The sequence below is a fragment of the Ahaetulla prasina genome, chromosome 8 (assembly GCF_028640845.1).
Source record: "Ahaetulla prasina isolate Xishuangbanna chromosome 8, ASM2864084v1, whole genome shotgun sequence".
Lineage (NCBI taxonomy): Eukaryota > Metazoa > Chordata > Lepidosauria > Squamata > Colubridae > Ahaetulla > Ahaetulla prasina.
Window position 1 is genome coordinate 25,350,309 of NC_080546.1, and position 17,497 is coordinate 25,367,805.

The 17,497-nt window shown below is 37.7% G+C and overlaps 1 protein-coding gene across 2 annotated transcripts in view; it reads left to right on the forward strand.

The window, feature by feature from the left end:
- BANK1 (B cell scaffold protein with ankyrin repeats 1) overlaps nucleotides 1-17,497 on the forward strand; it is a 213,993-nt gene that overhangs the window by 97,060 nt on the left and 99,436 nt on the right. For both annotated transcript variants that reach the window (XM_058193544.1, XM_058193545.1), the window contains exon 5: nucleotides 3,862-4,058. In XM_058193544.1, coding sequence (XP_058049527.1) covers nucleotides 3,862-4,058 — 197 coding nt within the window. The remainder of the gene's footprint in view (nucleotides 1-3,861; nucleotides 4,059-17,497) is intronic.

Sequence of the window (17,497 nt, forward strand, 5' to 3'; positions counted from 1 at the left end):
AACTGATGAAGCTTCTTGGATGAGAAGCTAAAGGTTTTCTTCTTCTTCCTCCTCAAGGAAAAAAACAGTCCAGTTGCCTTTTGAAGGGGAAAAAAAAACCTTTGAGACAATTATGACCTGGATGACTGCGATTCTCCACAGACATTTAGATCAGTACTTACTTTTACGGGAACAGAATCTTGCAAGTCTGAATGCACTCTGAGAATTGGGGGGGGGGCTTATTTGAGACATTTAGTCATGTTACATTCCTGCTCCAGACTAGGCAACTCTTCCTTCTGTCCCTTAAGGCCTCTCTCTGCTCTCTGCAGTTGCATAAGCCAGATGTGTACTGGGAGCAAGGAACAATTTCTTTTCCAACACCAAGCTATTAACAACACTGGTTAGAAGTTTCATACTGTTGCCCTACCTCAGACTGGTTCAAGATTGTCACTTTCCTGCCTTGCCAGAGAAATACTTGAAATTTGTGCATTTGATTGGAAAAACAGGAGGCAAATGCATTGTGTGTGACTTTGTGTGTGCCCAAACCCCACATGTCTGTGAAGAGACAGCATTCAATGCTTACAGAGACTTAATGATCTAGAAAGGATTTCTGGGGAATGATTTAAAGAAAGGATTTACTTATCCTCCCGAATCTCCAGCGTATGCACTTACATTTTTTGTCCCTAAAGGAAATGATGACTCTGTTCTTACATTTTGTAACTATAGGCTTCTTAACCAGAGGTAAGTTACAGACCACTAGTCATTGCTGGTTATTTCAGATCTCCTGGACCACCTACAAAAGCTATGCAATTTTTCAAAGTTGGCCTTGAGAAGTACTTACAATTTGATCAGAATGAAAGTGGGACAGGAATGTTTGATTGCTTTGACATCGGATACACAAATTTGCATACAGGTAGACAGTAGTAGGATTCAAGTAATTTAACAACCAGTTCTCTGCTCTAATGCTTTCTTCCAACAACCAGTTTGAGAAACTGCTCAGAAAGTTAACAACCGGTTCTCCCGAAGTGGTGCGAACTGGTTGAATCCCACCACTGCAGGTAGACCATTCTTATAGATGTTTTATAGAAGTTGTAACAATACTAAAAACTAAATTACTCATTGCTTCTCGGATATACGATCACTGCAACATCCGAGTCCTATAATCACCATTGGCACATGTCACGCTCAACTTTGGACAAGCAAAGTCAGTGGAAAAGCTGGCAGTAAAATTTCAAGTCACTGTCATTTGATGTCTCGCTTAACTACAACAATGGAAATGACATCATAAGTCAGGCATGGCCACTTGATCTTTTGCTTAACAATTGCATCACTTTGTGATAGATTTTTCTATTCCCAACTTATGAGGACTATCTGTATGCAATGATGCCTTTTGGTTTGATTAATTTCAGGGTAGATTCACAAACTTTTTTTTTTTTTACATTTTAGACAATTATGGAGTGGTGCATTTGTATGACATACTGATTTTTCAGAAAATATTTCCTTGTATGTCAGAAACAATGAGACTCTGTAAACACAAACTTTTTGGCTAAATTAGAAAAATGAGCATTCAGTCTACTCCAACTTATCTCAGTATTTCTAATGAAGGCACACAGAGGAACCTGGCAAAATTATAATCTATTCTGTCATGACAAACACCCTAAAATGTGAAGGATCTGCAGCATTTGCCAATTTCTATAGAAAATTCATTCCTCGTTTTGCAAAATGCACCAGGCCACAGTCTCAACTCATAAAAGAAAAGTTGCAAGTGTGCATGGTCTACTCAAGACCAGATCTCATTCCTGGAACTGAAAAGCTTTCCACTTCACAGCAACTGCATGAAGACTCCATGCACAAATTCATGGTCCTGACCAATGCTTTGATGTGGCATATGGAGCAGTTGTTCTCCAAGAAAAGAAAAAAGGGGACATATCTTCTGCAATGTGCATTTTATTTCAAGTTGCTTGTACTAGCAGAACAGAACTATAACATCTTCAGTAAGGACTTTCTTGTGATAAAAATCAGCATTCCAACATTGGAGACACTTCGTGGAAAGAATTGCCCTTCTAGTATAGGAATATAATGAGTGTGAAATTTTAATGTTATGTGGGATTGATCTTGAGAAACAGGAAGAAGAGCCACAGTCTGGGCGATGATCGGATAAGAGAAAGTAGGAATGACAGTGTAACAAACTTCTCAGAGTTTCTTGGGATGATCTCTCCTAGTTTCTTGGACTGTAAAAGCGAGGAGAGAGACATGATCTTTCAATTTTGCAAGATAATGTTAATGTAATCTTGAAATAAGGATAGAGATCGTATCTCTGGATGTTCTTCTTATCTGGACTATCTCACAAGGTGAATAGAAGTAGAAGCAATTCTGGACTCAAGACAAGAAGGGCTATCCAGAATCAAAGAGATCATGGGAAAGAGCAACAGACATCCATGGTCCACACTTAGTACACAATTTCATTTACAACTTTGAGGAAAACCCTATGATCTCTCAGCACCACCGAATGGCTATGGATCCTAAAATTAAAAGAGTTTTTAATTTCCCATTTAGAGACATTCACTGCCTAAATGGATGTGCAGCTTTTTGTTTAGCTTACTGTGGAGCTCTTGGCAACTAAAAGCAATATACTCACAGTCTTATTTAATCAGATTTATTGAAAGAAAAAAGGGATGGATACCAGAAATCTTGACAACTGGATGCTTTCACTTTAATAAATATTTATGTCTAAATTTGCTGGGGTTAAGGATCTCTTAATTCTTTTGCTAACAGCCATTTGATAGACAGGGGAAGTGGTTAACTGCTGGATTTTCCTGGTATTGAAGGAATATACCAAAGTTTTGCAAATCTTTATCATTTTTTTTCAAGTTCTGAGAAGGCTATAATATCAGTTCCTGGAGAACACGAGCAAGAAAGTGTTGTTGTCATGATGTACCATATATGAATGCTTGGTTAGCTTCTGGAGAAAGGGCAGGAATGGAATACTAGAGAAAATTTGATTTAATAGAGCACAGTTCTCATTTCTTCCTATTGCCATGTTATTGTTATTACCTTGTGCAATTTATCCCTTGTCTTTTAAAATGTAGGATCCCAATGATGATGAATAAGAACTGAGTGTTTTATTTAGTAATGTTAACACTATGTACCTTGTAATGAACATTTGGTTTTGGTTTACTTTTTATCACAAGGACTCAAGTGACAAATAAAATGAACAGTCTCAGTTCTTGACCTATTTCATGGTACTGCTTAACAGCCCCATCGTCACATATATAGTACCTATTACAGAAGCCTATAAATGGTCTATGTGATTAGCAAACTGATATTCTTAACACATTTTAGCTGTATTTGATACTCTATGCCATTGAAATAAACTATTATCTTTCCAATTACCACAGCACATCTCTGCAGAATTTTGTTCAGCTAAGCAACAAAAAGACAAGTGTGCAACTAAAACTCATGGATCATAAATATATATTAGACTTGTCTGTGGTGTTTGCACTATTTCCTTATTTCTATTAAGACACTACAATTATTATTCAGTTGTATTAAGTTGTAAGTGGCGTTCCAAAACCATAATGATAGCTGTTCAAAAATCATTATTAATTTGAAAGGAATGGTAGGTGCAAGTAAAATATGCCCAATAAAGCGATCTTGTGTCCAACTTTACAGAAAATCATCTTGTGTTTGAAGGGCTGTTCAGTGGAAACTCAGTTCAAAAATAAGAATCATAAAGAGAGCAGGGATCACCAATAGTTAGCAACTGAATAGTAGGTCTACCATGCTATATGACTCTTTAATGTATATATTTCTTTCCCCATGTTCTAAGGGAATTGAGTGATGTTTTGTGATATATATGCACATCTTTGTTTTTCAATCCAGATTCACAGTTAGAGGAACTTCCGACTCTTCTCCATTGTGCAGCTAAATTTGGATTAAAGAAATTTGCTGGACTTCTTCTCCAAAATCCCAAAACCATTCAAGCGTGTAGCATTACAAATAAGTATGGAGAAAATCCATCTCAGATTGCAAAAAAGTATGGCCAGAAGGAAATCTGGAAGCTCCTTAAAGAATTGCCAGTAAGTGTCTGCTGCTATACATGGACGTTACATTCATAATATGTTATGAAATAAATGGGAACACTAGTTACACTCTGAGAATTTTCGTTGTGATAAAACACGGAGAGAAATCTGTGAACAGATTTGTGAATATTATAATCAGATTTATGAAAAAATTACATACACAATCTATAAGCATTCATTCTAATGATACATACATTATTCTGTTTCATAATAATTTGATATTTTTGCTTTTTGAATGAGAAGACTAAAATGCATAATTATAGAGAATGAAACACATTAAATGATCAACTATTATTTAGGTTTTTTTGCATCAATTGCATGTTTGATTTTGCCAATTTAGTATTATAAAAAGGAATTGTATATTCTAACTTATTATGTAGTATAACCAAAGAGGGTTTGTCTTGTTTTACATCACCAAATTTATTCTAAGAATCATTGAAGGAAGACAACTGCTTGTCTTCCTGAATTTCTAAAAATTGGCATCAGGCAATGTAAAGCAAACATAGTTTCTTCCTTGAAAAGATATTGATGGGAATTAATACAAATAAATTAACTGCCATTGCAGCATTAACCTCAAAAGAGGGAGGAGGATAGGATAGGAAGGGAGAATAGAATTTTATTGGCCAAGTGTGATTGGACACACAAGAAATTTGTCTTGGTGCATATGCTCTCAGTGTACATAAAAGAAAAGATACGTTCATCAAGGTACAACATTTACAACACAATTGATGGTCAATATATCCATATCAATATAAATCATAAGGATCGCCAGCAACAAGTTATAGTCATACAGTCATAAGTGGAAAGAGATTGGTGATGGGAACTATGAAACGATTAATAGTAGTGCAGATTCAGTACATAGTTTGACAGTGTTGATGGAATTATTTGTTTAGCAGAGTGATGGCCTTCGGGAAAAAAACTGTTCTTGTGTCTAGTTGTTCTGGTGTGCAGTGCTCTATAGCGTCATTTTGAGGGTAGGAGTTGAAACAGTTTATGTCCAGGATGCGAGGGGTCTATAAATATTTTCACGGCCCTCTTCTTGATTCGTGCAGTATACAGGTCCTCAATGGAAGGCAGCTTGGTAGCAATTATTTTTTCTGCAGTTCTAATTATCCTCTGAAGTCTGTGTTTTTCTTGTTGGGTTGCAGAACCGAACCAGACAGTTATAGAGGTGCAAATGACAGACTCAATAATTCCTCTGTAGAATTGGATCAGCAGCTCCTTGGGCAGTTTGAGCTTACTGAGTTGGCGCAGAAAGAACATTCTTTGTTGTCCTTTTTTAATGATGTTTTTGATGTTAGCTGTCCATTTGAGATCTTGCGATATGATAGAACCCAGAAATTTGAAGGTTTCTACTGTTGATACTGTGTTGTCAAGTATTGTGAGAGGTGGAAGTATGGAAGGGTTTCTCCTAAAGTCTACCACCATTTCTACGGTTTTGAGTGTGTTCAGTTCCAGATTGTTTTGGTTGCACCACAAGGCTAATCGTTCGACCTCTCGTCTATATGCGGATTCGTCATTGTCTCGAATGAGACCAATCACTGTTGTGTCATCTGCGAACTTCAGTAGCTTAACAGATGGATCATTGGAGATGCAGTCATTGGTATACAGAAAGAAGAGAAGTGGGGAGAGCACACAGCCTTGGGGGGGCCCTGTGCTAATTGTACAGGTATTTGATGTGATCTTGCTTAGCTTCACCTGCTGCTTCCTATTTGTTAGGAAGCTTGTGATCCACTTACAAGTCTGTTCCGGTACCTGTAGCTGGTTTAGCTTAGTTAGAAGAATGTCTGGAATGATGGTATTGAATGCTGAACTAAAGTCTACAAAAAGGACCCTTGCATAGGTCTTTGGAGACTCAAGATGTTGTAGGATGTAGTGCAGAGCCATATTAACAGCATCATCTGTTGATCTATTTGCTCGGTATGCAAATTGCAAGGGGTCTAACAGCGGATCCGTGATGGTTTTCAGGTAGGAAAGCACTAGCCTTTCAAAGGTTTTCATGACTACAGATGTTAAAGCAACTGGTCTGTAGTCATTCAGTTCCTTGATGGTGGGCTTCTTCGGCACTGGGATGATGGTAGAGCGTTTGAAGCAAGAAGGAACATAACACATCTCTAGTGATTTATTGAAAATATGGGTGAAGATGGGGCCCAATTGGTCAGCACAGACTTTTAAGCAAGAAGGAGTTATCTTGTCTGGGCCTGGAGCTTTTCCTGGCTTTTGTCTGTGAAATAGGTCCTGCACTTCCTTTTCTGTGATCACTAGGGGTTGTGAACCCAATGAAATGGGGTCAGTTGTAGGGGGGAGGGGGGAGGGAAGAGGAGGAAAGAAGAGGAGAGGAGAGGAGAGGAGAGGAGAGGAGAAAGAGGGGAGGGGAGGAGAAAGAAGGAGGGGAGGGAAAGGAACAAGGAGAGGGAAGGGGGTGTGGGAGGAGATGACAAATAGAAGCTGACACATTACAGTGCATGTTAAACTACATCTTGAAGGTGGTTCAACATAGAGGATAAGGTAAGCTTCTTAGATGTATCTGTGCCTGTGTAGCAATGAAAGAGAATTCTGATTCTAAAAGTTGAGATTGAAAATAACTTTGTAAAGGGCAGCTTTTCAGCTGAACCTCCTGTCAGGGTTTCAAGTAACACCCCCAACCAAATAAGACAAGGCAGGCATTTCCTCAAAGTTCCATTTTATTAGAGATGTCATATTGGCACATCTGGGAAAACCCGAATCTGAAGTCTCCCGGGTTTTCCCCACCCAAAGGAAAGCCAAAGCCCCTTCCCCTGCACCCACATGTCTATCACATGGTCCAATCAGGTCATCATCCTAACTGGAGTATTTATTTTTTTTAACTTTGGACCTTTTTGCCAGAATAATTAAACTAAAAGGTAGAATTGTGTGCAACTGCCAAATAGTTTTCAGTAAAGTCTGGGAGTTTTTAAAAATCATGTTGTAGCATTTTTGTGGTATTTACTTTAAATACTGTACCATTACATTAGATATTTTCACCCAATACTTTTCAAGGAGAGCTCTTGTATGAGGCATGAACCAACGTTCTCAAAAGAGGAGGTAGGAAAAGGTCCACAGAAGAAAATAATAGTTTCCCACTCTCTTTCTTTGTTACTTTTCTAACAGTGCTAATTTTACATTACAGGCCATATGAAAATTCTGGTAACCAATCTTTTTTATCCAAAAGTCATCTGAGAAGGTTAATACATTGTGACATAGTGCAATAAGAGATTGCTTGTGTGGGAGATGGCACCTACTGGGATCAGCTACCATCTCATTACCTCCCAGCAATTCCATTTTTCTTGTATTCATTATTCCAAGAGAAAAATAGTCTCTATTTCAATCTGTCTACAATGGGAAATTAATTGGAAGAGGTCATTGCACAACATAATATGGTTTTTTCTTAGTTCCAAAGCCAAGAGACACAGCATAACAGATCTTTAAACAGATCTTTAAGAAGTGTTGGGCCAAGAATAATTGTGATATAGGTTAATGGAAAATAGCTATTGAACATAGTCGTTTAGAAGTGGAAATCTACTTTAGATACACCAAACAATGGAAAACTCTGGTATTGATGTACAAAATGCTAATGAAAAGTAATGTTTTGATTTGTCATGTGGCACCTGAGTCTTCTACTGCCCTACAAATGGATCACTTACCTGTGTTCTTCATAACTCCAGGATATAAGATCAAATTAGATCTGCAGATCCATCTCTACTGGAAATTAAAATAAATTATTAGGTTGGAATTCACCACCTGGAAAAATAGCTGATCCTTGTCCTCTTCCTTAGTTCATTAAAGATTGCAAAATGCTTTCTTTTTGCTATGCTAATGTAATGGGTAGGGATATGGAGAAGTAGTTTTTCTTTCCATATGGCCTTGAGCCCAACAAACAGCTCAGCTTAATCTGCTTCCAAGAATTTCCCATTAGAATTTTAAAGCTGATCCTCAGATAGAACTTACATAAAATGAAAATCAGGGTTCACTTTTTATATTGTGAAACAGTTCAAGAATGCACAAAATATTCAGAGTCCCCAAAGTTGTGCAAGAAATTGGCAGAGGTAGAAAGCTTACCTCAAAAAGAAGCAGAACATCCTTATTAAGATGTTACTGTTGATCAAAGAACAAGGAGACTCAGGTTCAAATGTCTATTCAGTCATGAAGCTCATTGGAGAACTATCTTTCTTCCGGCTTTGAATGTCTCTCTTATGGAAATTAGATAAAAGGAAGTCACTATGAATCATATATGCCACACTGAGGTTCTGTTTTGAGGGCTTTACCTGCCTTCAGATTGTTACATAAGGGGCAGCAGTGCAGAAAGAAAAATTCCCTGAGCAGATTTTAAAAGTAGATGTGCAACCAAAACAATTTGTTTATTTAGCCATATTAAATATATACACTTAAGTCTGAAAAGCTTTGCTTATTTGTTTTTAAAAAATGATACAGTAGGTCAGGGGTCTCCAGCCTTGGCAACTTTAAGCCTGGTGGACTTCAACTCCCATAATTCCCCAGCCAGAAAAGCTGGCTGGGGAATTCTGGGAGTTGAAGTCCTCTAGGCTTAAAGTTGCATTGCCTGATATGAACAAAACATTTTCAGTTTGATATTTTCCTCAAAGCTTTACAAATATTTTAATTTTTCAGCTAATAATATAGGTGTACTTGCAGTATCTACATATCTTCAATAAATTGATGACCTTTGCTATTATCTTTAGCTCAAAGAACAATGTACACCTATAATAGCATATTATCACATTCCTATTCCCATTCATTTGAATCAGTTCTGTCAGTGGGGGGGAAAACCCTCTATCAATCTTACTTCAATTAAAGTTGACCTGTGTATTGAGATTCATCAGGGAGACTCTTGTTATAATTTGTTATTATGACTCATGAAGTCAGAGCTTCATTAGGGTCATAGCACTACATCTTGCTGAAAATGTAAACCATAATTCAGGATTTAGCATGAACTAGTCAAGGACAAGGCTCCGATATATAAGTTGTTTTTACTGTAGATGCAAGGTCTAATAATGAAAATTAGATACTGCAAAGTCTAGCAATCAAGTCCGCTATACAATTCCAGGGCTTAAATCTTACATCTCCTTCACCACTCTTACATGGCAATGGACTTCTTGCTTGTTTTTCAGCCAAGTATGGAGAACCTGGCCATGTTCTGTTGACAGTCCTATCTGTACTTGGATTCTTTGCTTTTAGCCATGGCAATTTCAGCCCTCCCATGTGAAGGTTCAAAACAGGGCTTTTTCAATGGTGACGTACCAATTTTCAGATTCCTTCCCAGGGGCACTGCAAAAACCCAAAGTTGCTTTGTCATCAACAAACATATTTGTTAGGTAATTTAAAATATTGCTTTAAAAATGAATTGATCCTTACAGTGATGTCATTGCATTTTAAATTTGTGTATTATTTTTAATTTTAGTTCAGAGATTAACAGTGTTTTGTGCACAGTTCTTGGCTGTGAGTAGAGTAACACAGCTGTCTATTATAATGTCTAATCTTCAAAGGATATTGTTATGAAATTCATTGGAGTAGGCTTTTGACCATGAGATTATTCTCCAAATATTATTTATCTTCAAATTATCACAGCAGTTTTACCCAATTGTACATTAATCTGAGTATACAGGGAAAATTTATTTTAACAAAAGTATCTGGTTTTCTAAACCGGAAATACTTTATTCAGTTTTGCAAAATGTACATTTATGTAAATGCAGACATAAACCGTGAAGAAAAAATATTCAAAATATTTTTTACAATTTAACTACCTAGTTAAATATTCACTCAAGCAGTACATTAGTTAATTTACAATCAGTTGAATACAAAGACATCAAGACTAGCTTCATGTAGAATGCATTCTATATGAAAATGAACAGAATCCATCAACTAGGGAAAATTTTCAGAATATCGTACCAAAGGATGAAATCATGAAACACTGCATGGCCTTTCAACAAATTCCACTTTGTCAGAAGTGTGATTTTTTTTTGTAATAGGATTATACTTGTAGGAGCATTTTGAATGTGCTGGACCATAACAATGTAGGTCAACATGCTCTTGAATCTTGAAGATATCCCAAATATCTTTTTGAGAACTTTTCTTACTTGAAGTTGAGGCATGGAGATAAAGAGAAACATCTTCAGTAGTTCTATCACAGCTTCTATTTGTATGGTCCAGTGACAGTTTTGTTCACACTGCTCCTTACTTCTTCAATACTTCTTGGTTCCTTCCTTTCCAGAAAACATTAATATTGTACTTGTTCTTGAGAAAGGCATTATTATTATTTTTTCTTTCAAAGGAAGATCTCCCTAGGAAAGAAAAACTTTACAGTTTGGAAAACATGGCATGCCAGAATGTATGGCTAGCAGACTAGCCAGCTGATCAATGCTTTGAGATCTTCAAAAGTAACTTTCCAAAGATGTGCAACAAAAGATGTGCAACATCCCAAGGTGTGCAAAATATTCTAAGCTCAAAACTTTCTTACCTTAAAATATCATTTCATGTGTGTCTCTCAAAACTTAGGAAAAAGTAGAAAGAAGAAAAAGATATAAAAAGATAAAAGAAAAAGAGAGAAAAAGAGACAAGAAAAAAGAAAAAGAAGCAGCATTTGAGTTTCTTTTCAGCGGTTACTAGCATGATTGTGTCCAATTTTCAGATTCCTTCCCAGGGGCACTGCAAAAACCCAAAGTTGCTTTGTCATCAACAAACATATTTGTTAGGTAATTTAAAATATTGCTTTAAAAATGAATTGATCCTTACAGTGATGTCATTGCATTTTAAATTTGTGTATTATTTTTAATTTTAGTTCAGAGATGCATTAACAGTGTTTTGTGCACAGTTCTTGGCTGTGAGTAGAGTAACACAGCTGTCTATTATAATGTCTAATCTACAAAGGATATTGTTATGAAATTCATTGGAGTAGGCTTTTGACCATGAGATTATTCTCCAAATATTATTTATCTTCAAATTATCACAGCAGTTTTACCCAATTGTACATTAATCTGAGTATACAGGCCAATTTATTTTTGTCCATTTTCAGCATAATGTCCATGAAGTGTTTTCAGTTTTAATCAAAGTGTTGGAAGAAATATCCATCTGGGTTCAGTTCCAAGTGGGGACAAAGACACTGGAAACATGGAGGCTGCTTGGAAAGATGGTTTAATGGTGGTCAGGATCACATGGCTTGAGTTCCTGAACAGAAAAGGGCTGAGATCCCGTGTGCTCCCTGGCTTTATGCTTTTTCTGAGCTTTGAACTTTCTGGGGCACAGGAAGAGTATCCTGATTGGTTGTCAGACTCCCAGGGGGTGGGAGTCTTAGCTAGCCCTGTAGGTTGTCTCTCAAGCTTGCCTGAGCCTTGCCATGTGGTGAGTTTCTGTTCTATTATGTTGCAAATGATGGTCCATTAACAAAGGTGGGGGGATTGAGTTTCTACCTCTGACCCATTGACAAAGGTGGGGGGAAATGAGTGAGCTTGGTTGAGGCTTTAATGGCCCATTGACAAAGGTGGGGGTGGCAGGAAGTTGCAGGGAGCTGCTTTGTCTTTAAAACATGTTTCTCCATTTCTCATCCAGGGAAATATATTTTGCCTTGTAGGAATTTAGCACCCACCCCCCTCCTAGAAGAATGAAATATTTTAGAAAATATTTAAAAAGGCAGAATATATTTCCCTGGATGAGAAATGGAGAAACATGTTTTAAAGACAAAGCAGCTCCCTGCAACTTCCTGCCACCCCCCACCTTTGTCAATGGGCCATTAAAGCCTCAACCAAGCTCACTCAATCCCCCCATCTTTGTCAATGACCATCATTTGCAACACAATAGAACAGAAACTCACCACATGGACCTGGGAAGATTACATCAGCCAGCAAGGCTAGCTAAGACCCCCACCCCCTGGGAGTCTGACAACCAATAAGGATAATCTTCCTGTGCCCCAGAAAGTTCAAAGCTCAGAAAAAGCATAAAGCCAGGGAGCACACAGGATCTCAGCCCTTTTCTGTTCAGGAACTCAAGCCATGAGTTTGAAATTCAGGTGAAATTCAGCAGGTGGCGACCAGGAAGGTTGCACCGGAGAAATGCTCTCTGTAAAAGGGCTCTTTTGAGCTCTTAGGAGAGCAGTTTCCCCGAAGATTCTTTGCTGGCGATACTCCAGAGCCGAAGGTTTTTCCAGGCTGCCGTGGATTGAGGCTGCCGAGGTTCTTCCAGGCTGCTGAGGACTCAGGCAGTGGGCGAAGAGTCGGAGACCGCCGGAGCTGGGACTGCTGCTGCCGTGAGGCCGTCGACTGAAAGAGGCTGGAGCCGCCCGCTACCGCCGGGGCCGCCGCCAGCCCTGTGACTGCCGCTGCCGCTTGTGCCGCCACCGGAGCCGCCCCCAGCCCCGAGACTGCTGCTGCCGCTTGTGCCGCCACTGGAGCCGCCGCCAGCCCTGTGACTGCCGCTGCCGCTTGTGCCGCCACTGGAGCCGCCGCAAGAGCGGCCGCCAGCCCCGGGATTGCCGCTGCCGCTTGAGCCGCCGGAGCCGCCGCCAGACCAGAGACCACCGCTACCGCATTAAAGGCGGCTGGAGACGCCTGAAACCACTAAAGCCACCCCGCCAGACCCCGGGCTGCCGCTGCCGCTGCCGCTGCCGCGGTCGCTGGCGCTGCCCCTGCCATCACCGCCTCCATCATCGCCCTCCCTCATTGCTTCAAACTTTAAATTTCCCACCAAGGAGATAAAAGCCCAGCAACATTTACAACAACCCTAATCAACCTATCCCCCAATCGGCAGGACTGCTGCAGGACTACTGGTGAGTTCCTAGGAGACTCCAGTCTCCCGGCCTCTACTGACTTTTTGAATCTCCCGCCATTACAGCCACCTGTAAAGAAGCTTCTTCAACCACCCTTTCTCATCATTTTAAATTTCCCGCCAAATCTCACTGTTACCATAATGACTCCCCATTACCATAGCAACTGCCAAATTGACTACCATTTAAAGTTAAAGAGACAGATATAAAATCAAAGATAATTGATTAAGTGACAGACACTTAATCATTACTAAAATTGGAAAGAGTGTGAAATAAAACAAAGGAATAAGAAAGATCATCATTATGCCAGCCAGAAAATCAAACGCTGATAAAATCTTAGAATCAAGATTAACAACTATTGAACAAAACATAGATAAAAGATTACAAGCTATTGAACAAAACCTAGAAAAAAGAATTCAAAATATTGAACAAAACCTAGAAAAAAGAATTCAAAATATTGAACAAAACTTAGAAAAAAAAATTCTATCAGTTATTGAACAAAGTTTCACAGATTTGATAAAACAAATTTCAACACTAAAAAATGAAAACTCTAATGATCTAAATCTCTTCCAAACTCATCTATCACCACAAAATATACAACTTACAACTCAACCTAGACATCAAATTAATACAACACAACACAATCAACAAACAACTACTAATCAACTAATCAGAGATGCAATGGAGAGAGGACAAAAATAAATAAATAAATAAATAAATAAATAAAACAAAGGAATAAGAAAGATCATCATTATGCCAGCCAGAAAATCAAACGCTGATAAAATCTTAGAATCAAGATTAACAACTATTGAACAAAACTTAGAAAAAAAATTCTATCAGTTATTGAACAAAACCTAGAAAAAGAATTCAAAATATTGAACAAAACATAGATAAAAGATTACAAGCTATTGAACAAAACCTAGAAAAAGAATTCAAAATATTGAACAAAACCTAGAAAAAGAATTCAAAATATTGAACAAAACATAGATAAAAGATTACAAGCTATTGAACAAAACCTAGAAAAAAGAATTCAAAATATTGAACAAAACTTAGAAAAAAAAATTCTATCAGTTATTGAACAAAACCTAGAAAAAATTCTATCAGTTATTGAACAAAACCTAGAAAAAGAATTCAAAATATTGAACAAAACCTAGAAAAAGAATTCAAAATATTGAACAAAACATAGATAAAAGATTACAAGCTATTGAACAAAACCTAGAAAAAGAATTCAAAATATTGAACAAAACATAGATAAAAGATTACAAGCTATTGAACAAAACATAGATAAAAGATTACAAGCTATTGAACAAAACCTAGAAAAAGAATTCAAAATATTGAACAAAACATAGATAAAAGATTACAAGCTATTGAACAAAACCTAGAAAAAGAATTCAAAATATTGAACAAAACCTAGAAAAAGAATTCAAAATATTGAACAAAACATAGATAAAAGATTACAAGCTATTGAACAAAACCTAGAAAAAGAATTCAAAATATTGAACAAAACTTAGAAAAAAAATTCTATCAGTTATTGAACAAAACTTAGAAAAAAAATTCTATCAGTTATTGAACAAAACCTAGAAAAAGAATTCAAAATATTGAACAAAACCTAGAAAAAGAATTCAAAATATTGAACAAAACCTAGAAAAAGAATTCAAAATATTGAACAAAACCTAGAAAAAGAATTCAAAATATTGAACAAAGTTTCACAGATTTGATAAAACAAATTCATAAAGACTATAAACTCAATTGCTAAATCCAACCCTACCTACAGTAAACTTAAAGATTCAAGATCCATCCCACCACTAAAAGATTCTAACAACAAAGAATGCAATGACGAAACAGTCAAAGCAAACCTCTTCAACATTTTCTTTGGCTCAGTTTTTGTTAACTCCGATAACACATATCCAACATTCCACAAACGAACCAGCAATGACTATGATGATCTAACTCATATAGATTTCACAGAAGACAACGTTGGTAAAGCTCTTCACAACTTAAAACCATCGCTTTCTATTGGACCTGATGGTCTATGTGCATATTTCTTAAAAACTTTCCATTAATATAGCTGAACCCCTAAGTATTATCTTTGATAAAGCTTTCACTACCAGTTCTCTTCCCAAACTTTGGTCACTAGCCACAGTCATCCCCATCTTCAAAAAGGAGACCCCAGCTTAGTCGAAAACTACAGACCGATCTCCCTTTGCTCGTCACCTGCAAAGTCATGGAATCTATCATCAATCAATCCATTACCTCACACTTAGAAACTAACAACCTACTCTCCAACAAACAATTTGGTTTCAGGAAAAGTTATCATGTAACTTACAACTTCTCCACTGCAAAAACATATGGACTTCAAATCTAGATCAAGGCAAATCAATAGATGCAATCTACATAGACTTCTGCAAAGCTTTTGACTCAGTAGTACACGATAAACTTCTCCTTAAACTAACATCCTATGGCATCTCAGGACCCCTCCACAAATGGATATCTGCTTTTCTGTCTAACAGACAACAAGTGGTCAAAATTGGCAATGCTTTATCAAATCCTGTTCCTGTCAAGAGTGGCGTTCCTCAAGGCAGCGCCCTTGGACCAACACTCTTTATTCTATACATTAATGATCTTTGTGACCATATCTCAAGTAATTGTGTTCTCTTTGCTGACGATGTCAAACTATTTAACACCACAGACAACACTTCTATCATTCAAAACGACCTTGACCATCTAACCGCTTGGTCTAAAATTGGCAGCTCCAAATTTCAACCAGCAAATGCTCAGTCTTACATATAGGAAAAAGAACTCTAAAACTAAGTACATACTAGATGGACATTACCTTACAGACGACCCCATCCGTTAAAGACCTTGGAGTTTTCATGTCAAATGATCTAAGTGCCAAAGCCCACTGCAACTACATAGCAAAAAGCTCTAAGAGTTGTAAACCTAATTTTATGTAGCTTCTTTTCCAAAACACCACACTACTAACCAGAGCATATAAAACATTTGCTAGACCAATTCTAGAATACAGCTCACCTGTTTGGAACCCTCACCACATCTCTGACATCAATACAATTGAACGTGTCCAGAAATATTTTACAAGAAGAGTTCTCCATTCCTCTGAAAACAACAAAATACCTTATCCCACCAGACTTGAAATCCTAGGCTTAGAAAACTTGGAACTCCGTCGCCTTCGACAAGACCTAAGTTTAACTCACAGAATCATCTATTGTAATGTCCTTCCTGTCAAAGACTACTTCAGCTTTAATTGCAATAATACAAGGGCAACCAATAGATTTAAACTTAATGTAAACCGCTTTAATCTAGATTGCAGAAAATATGACTTCTGCAACAGAATCATCAGTGCTTGGAATACTTTACCTGACTCTGTGGTCTCTTCCCATAATCCTAACAGCTTTAACCAAAAACTTTCTACTATTGACCTCACCCCATTCCTAAGAGGACCATAAGGGGCGTGCATAAGCGCACAAACGTGCCTACCGTTCCTGTCCTATTGTTTTTCTTTTCTTCTTCCTATATATGTTTATATGTGTATATACTATATAATCTTTTTGTATGATGTTGTGACAAATAAATAAATAAATAAATAAAAAATGTGATCCTGACCACCATTAAACCATCTTTCCAAGCAGCCTCCATGTTTCCAGTGTCTTTGTCCCCACTTGGAACTGAACCCAGATGGATATTTCTTCCAACAGCCTTTTGAAATATTTTCTAAAATATTTCATTCTTCTAGGAGGGGGGTGGGTGCTAAATTCCTACAAAAGTAAATGTAGAAACTGTGAGAGAGACCTTGAAGTCCTAGTGAAAGCCAGTGCAGTCCTAGGCTGCATCAACAGAGGGATTGTATCAAGATCATAAGAAGTAATAGTACTGCTTTACACTGAACTAGTGAGGTCACACTTGGAATAATGTGTCCAGTTTTGGCTAATACAATATAAAAAAAGAAGAGCAACAAAGATGATAAGGCTTTGGAGGCCAAACGTTACAATAAACAAATAAGTAGGTCTAGCATAACTAAGAGAATGATTAGGAGTCACATGATAGCTATCTTCTAGTACTTGAGGAGCTGTCACAGAGAAGAGGGGATAAATGTATTCTCCAATGCTCCCAAGGGGAGGACAAGAAGCAACGGGCAGAAGTTCAGTAAAGAAGCTGCAAACCTTCTGGCCTTCTGGAAGAGCTTACAGACTTGGCTGTGTTAATTGGCTTGGGGCTCCAATGGGAGGAGGTGTCACATTGGGGGTTTGATAGATGAATAACAGATCCCACCTCACTTACTACTCCCTTCCTAACCATCTTCTAGTCTAGTTGACTACTTATATTTGTAAGATATTTTATTCATATTGTGTATAGTTTTGCCCTTTTAAATATTGTAAGCTGCCTAGAGTTACTCTGTGGTAAGATGGAAGAGAGAGAGGGAGGGAGGGGGGGAGGGAGGGAGGGAGCTAGGAGAAATTTCCTGACAGGGAGAACAATTAACCAAGGGTACAGCTTTTGTCCTTTGCTATGGGTGCTCCATTGCTGAAGATTTTCCAAAAGAGATTGGACAACCATTTGGCCAGGACTGTATAAGGTCTCCTGCCTTATATAGTTGGACAAGAAGACCTCCAAGATCCATTCAGCTCTATAA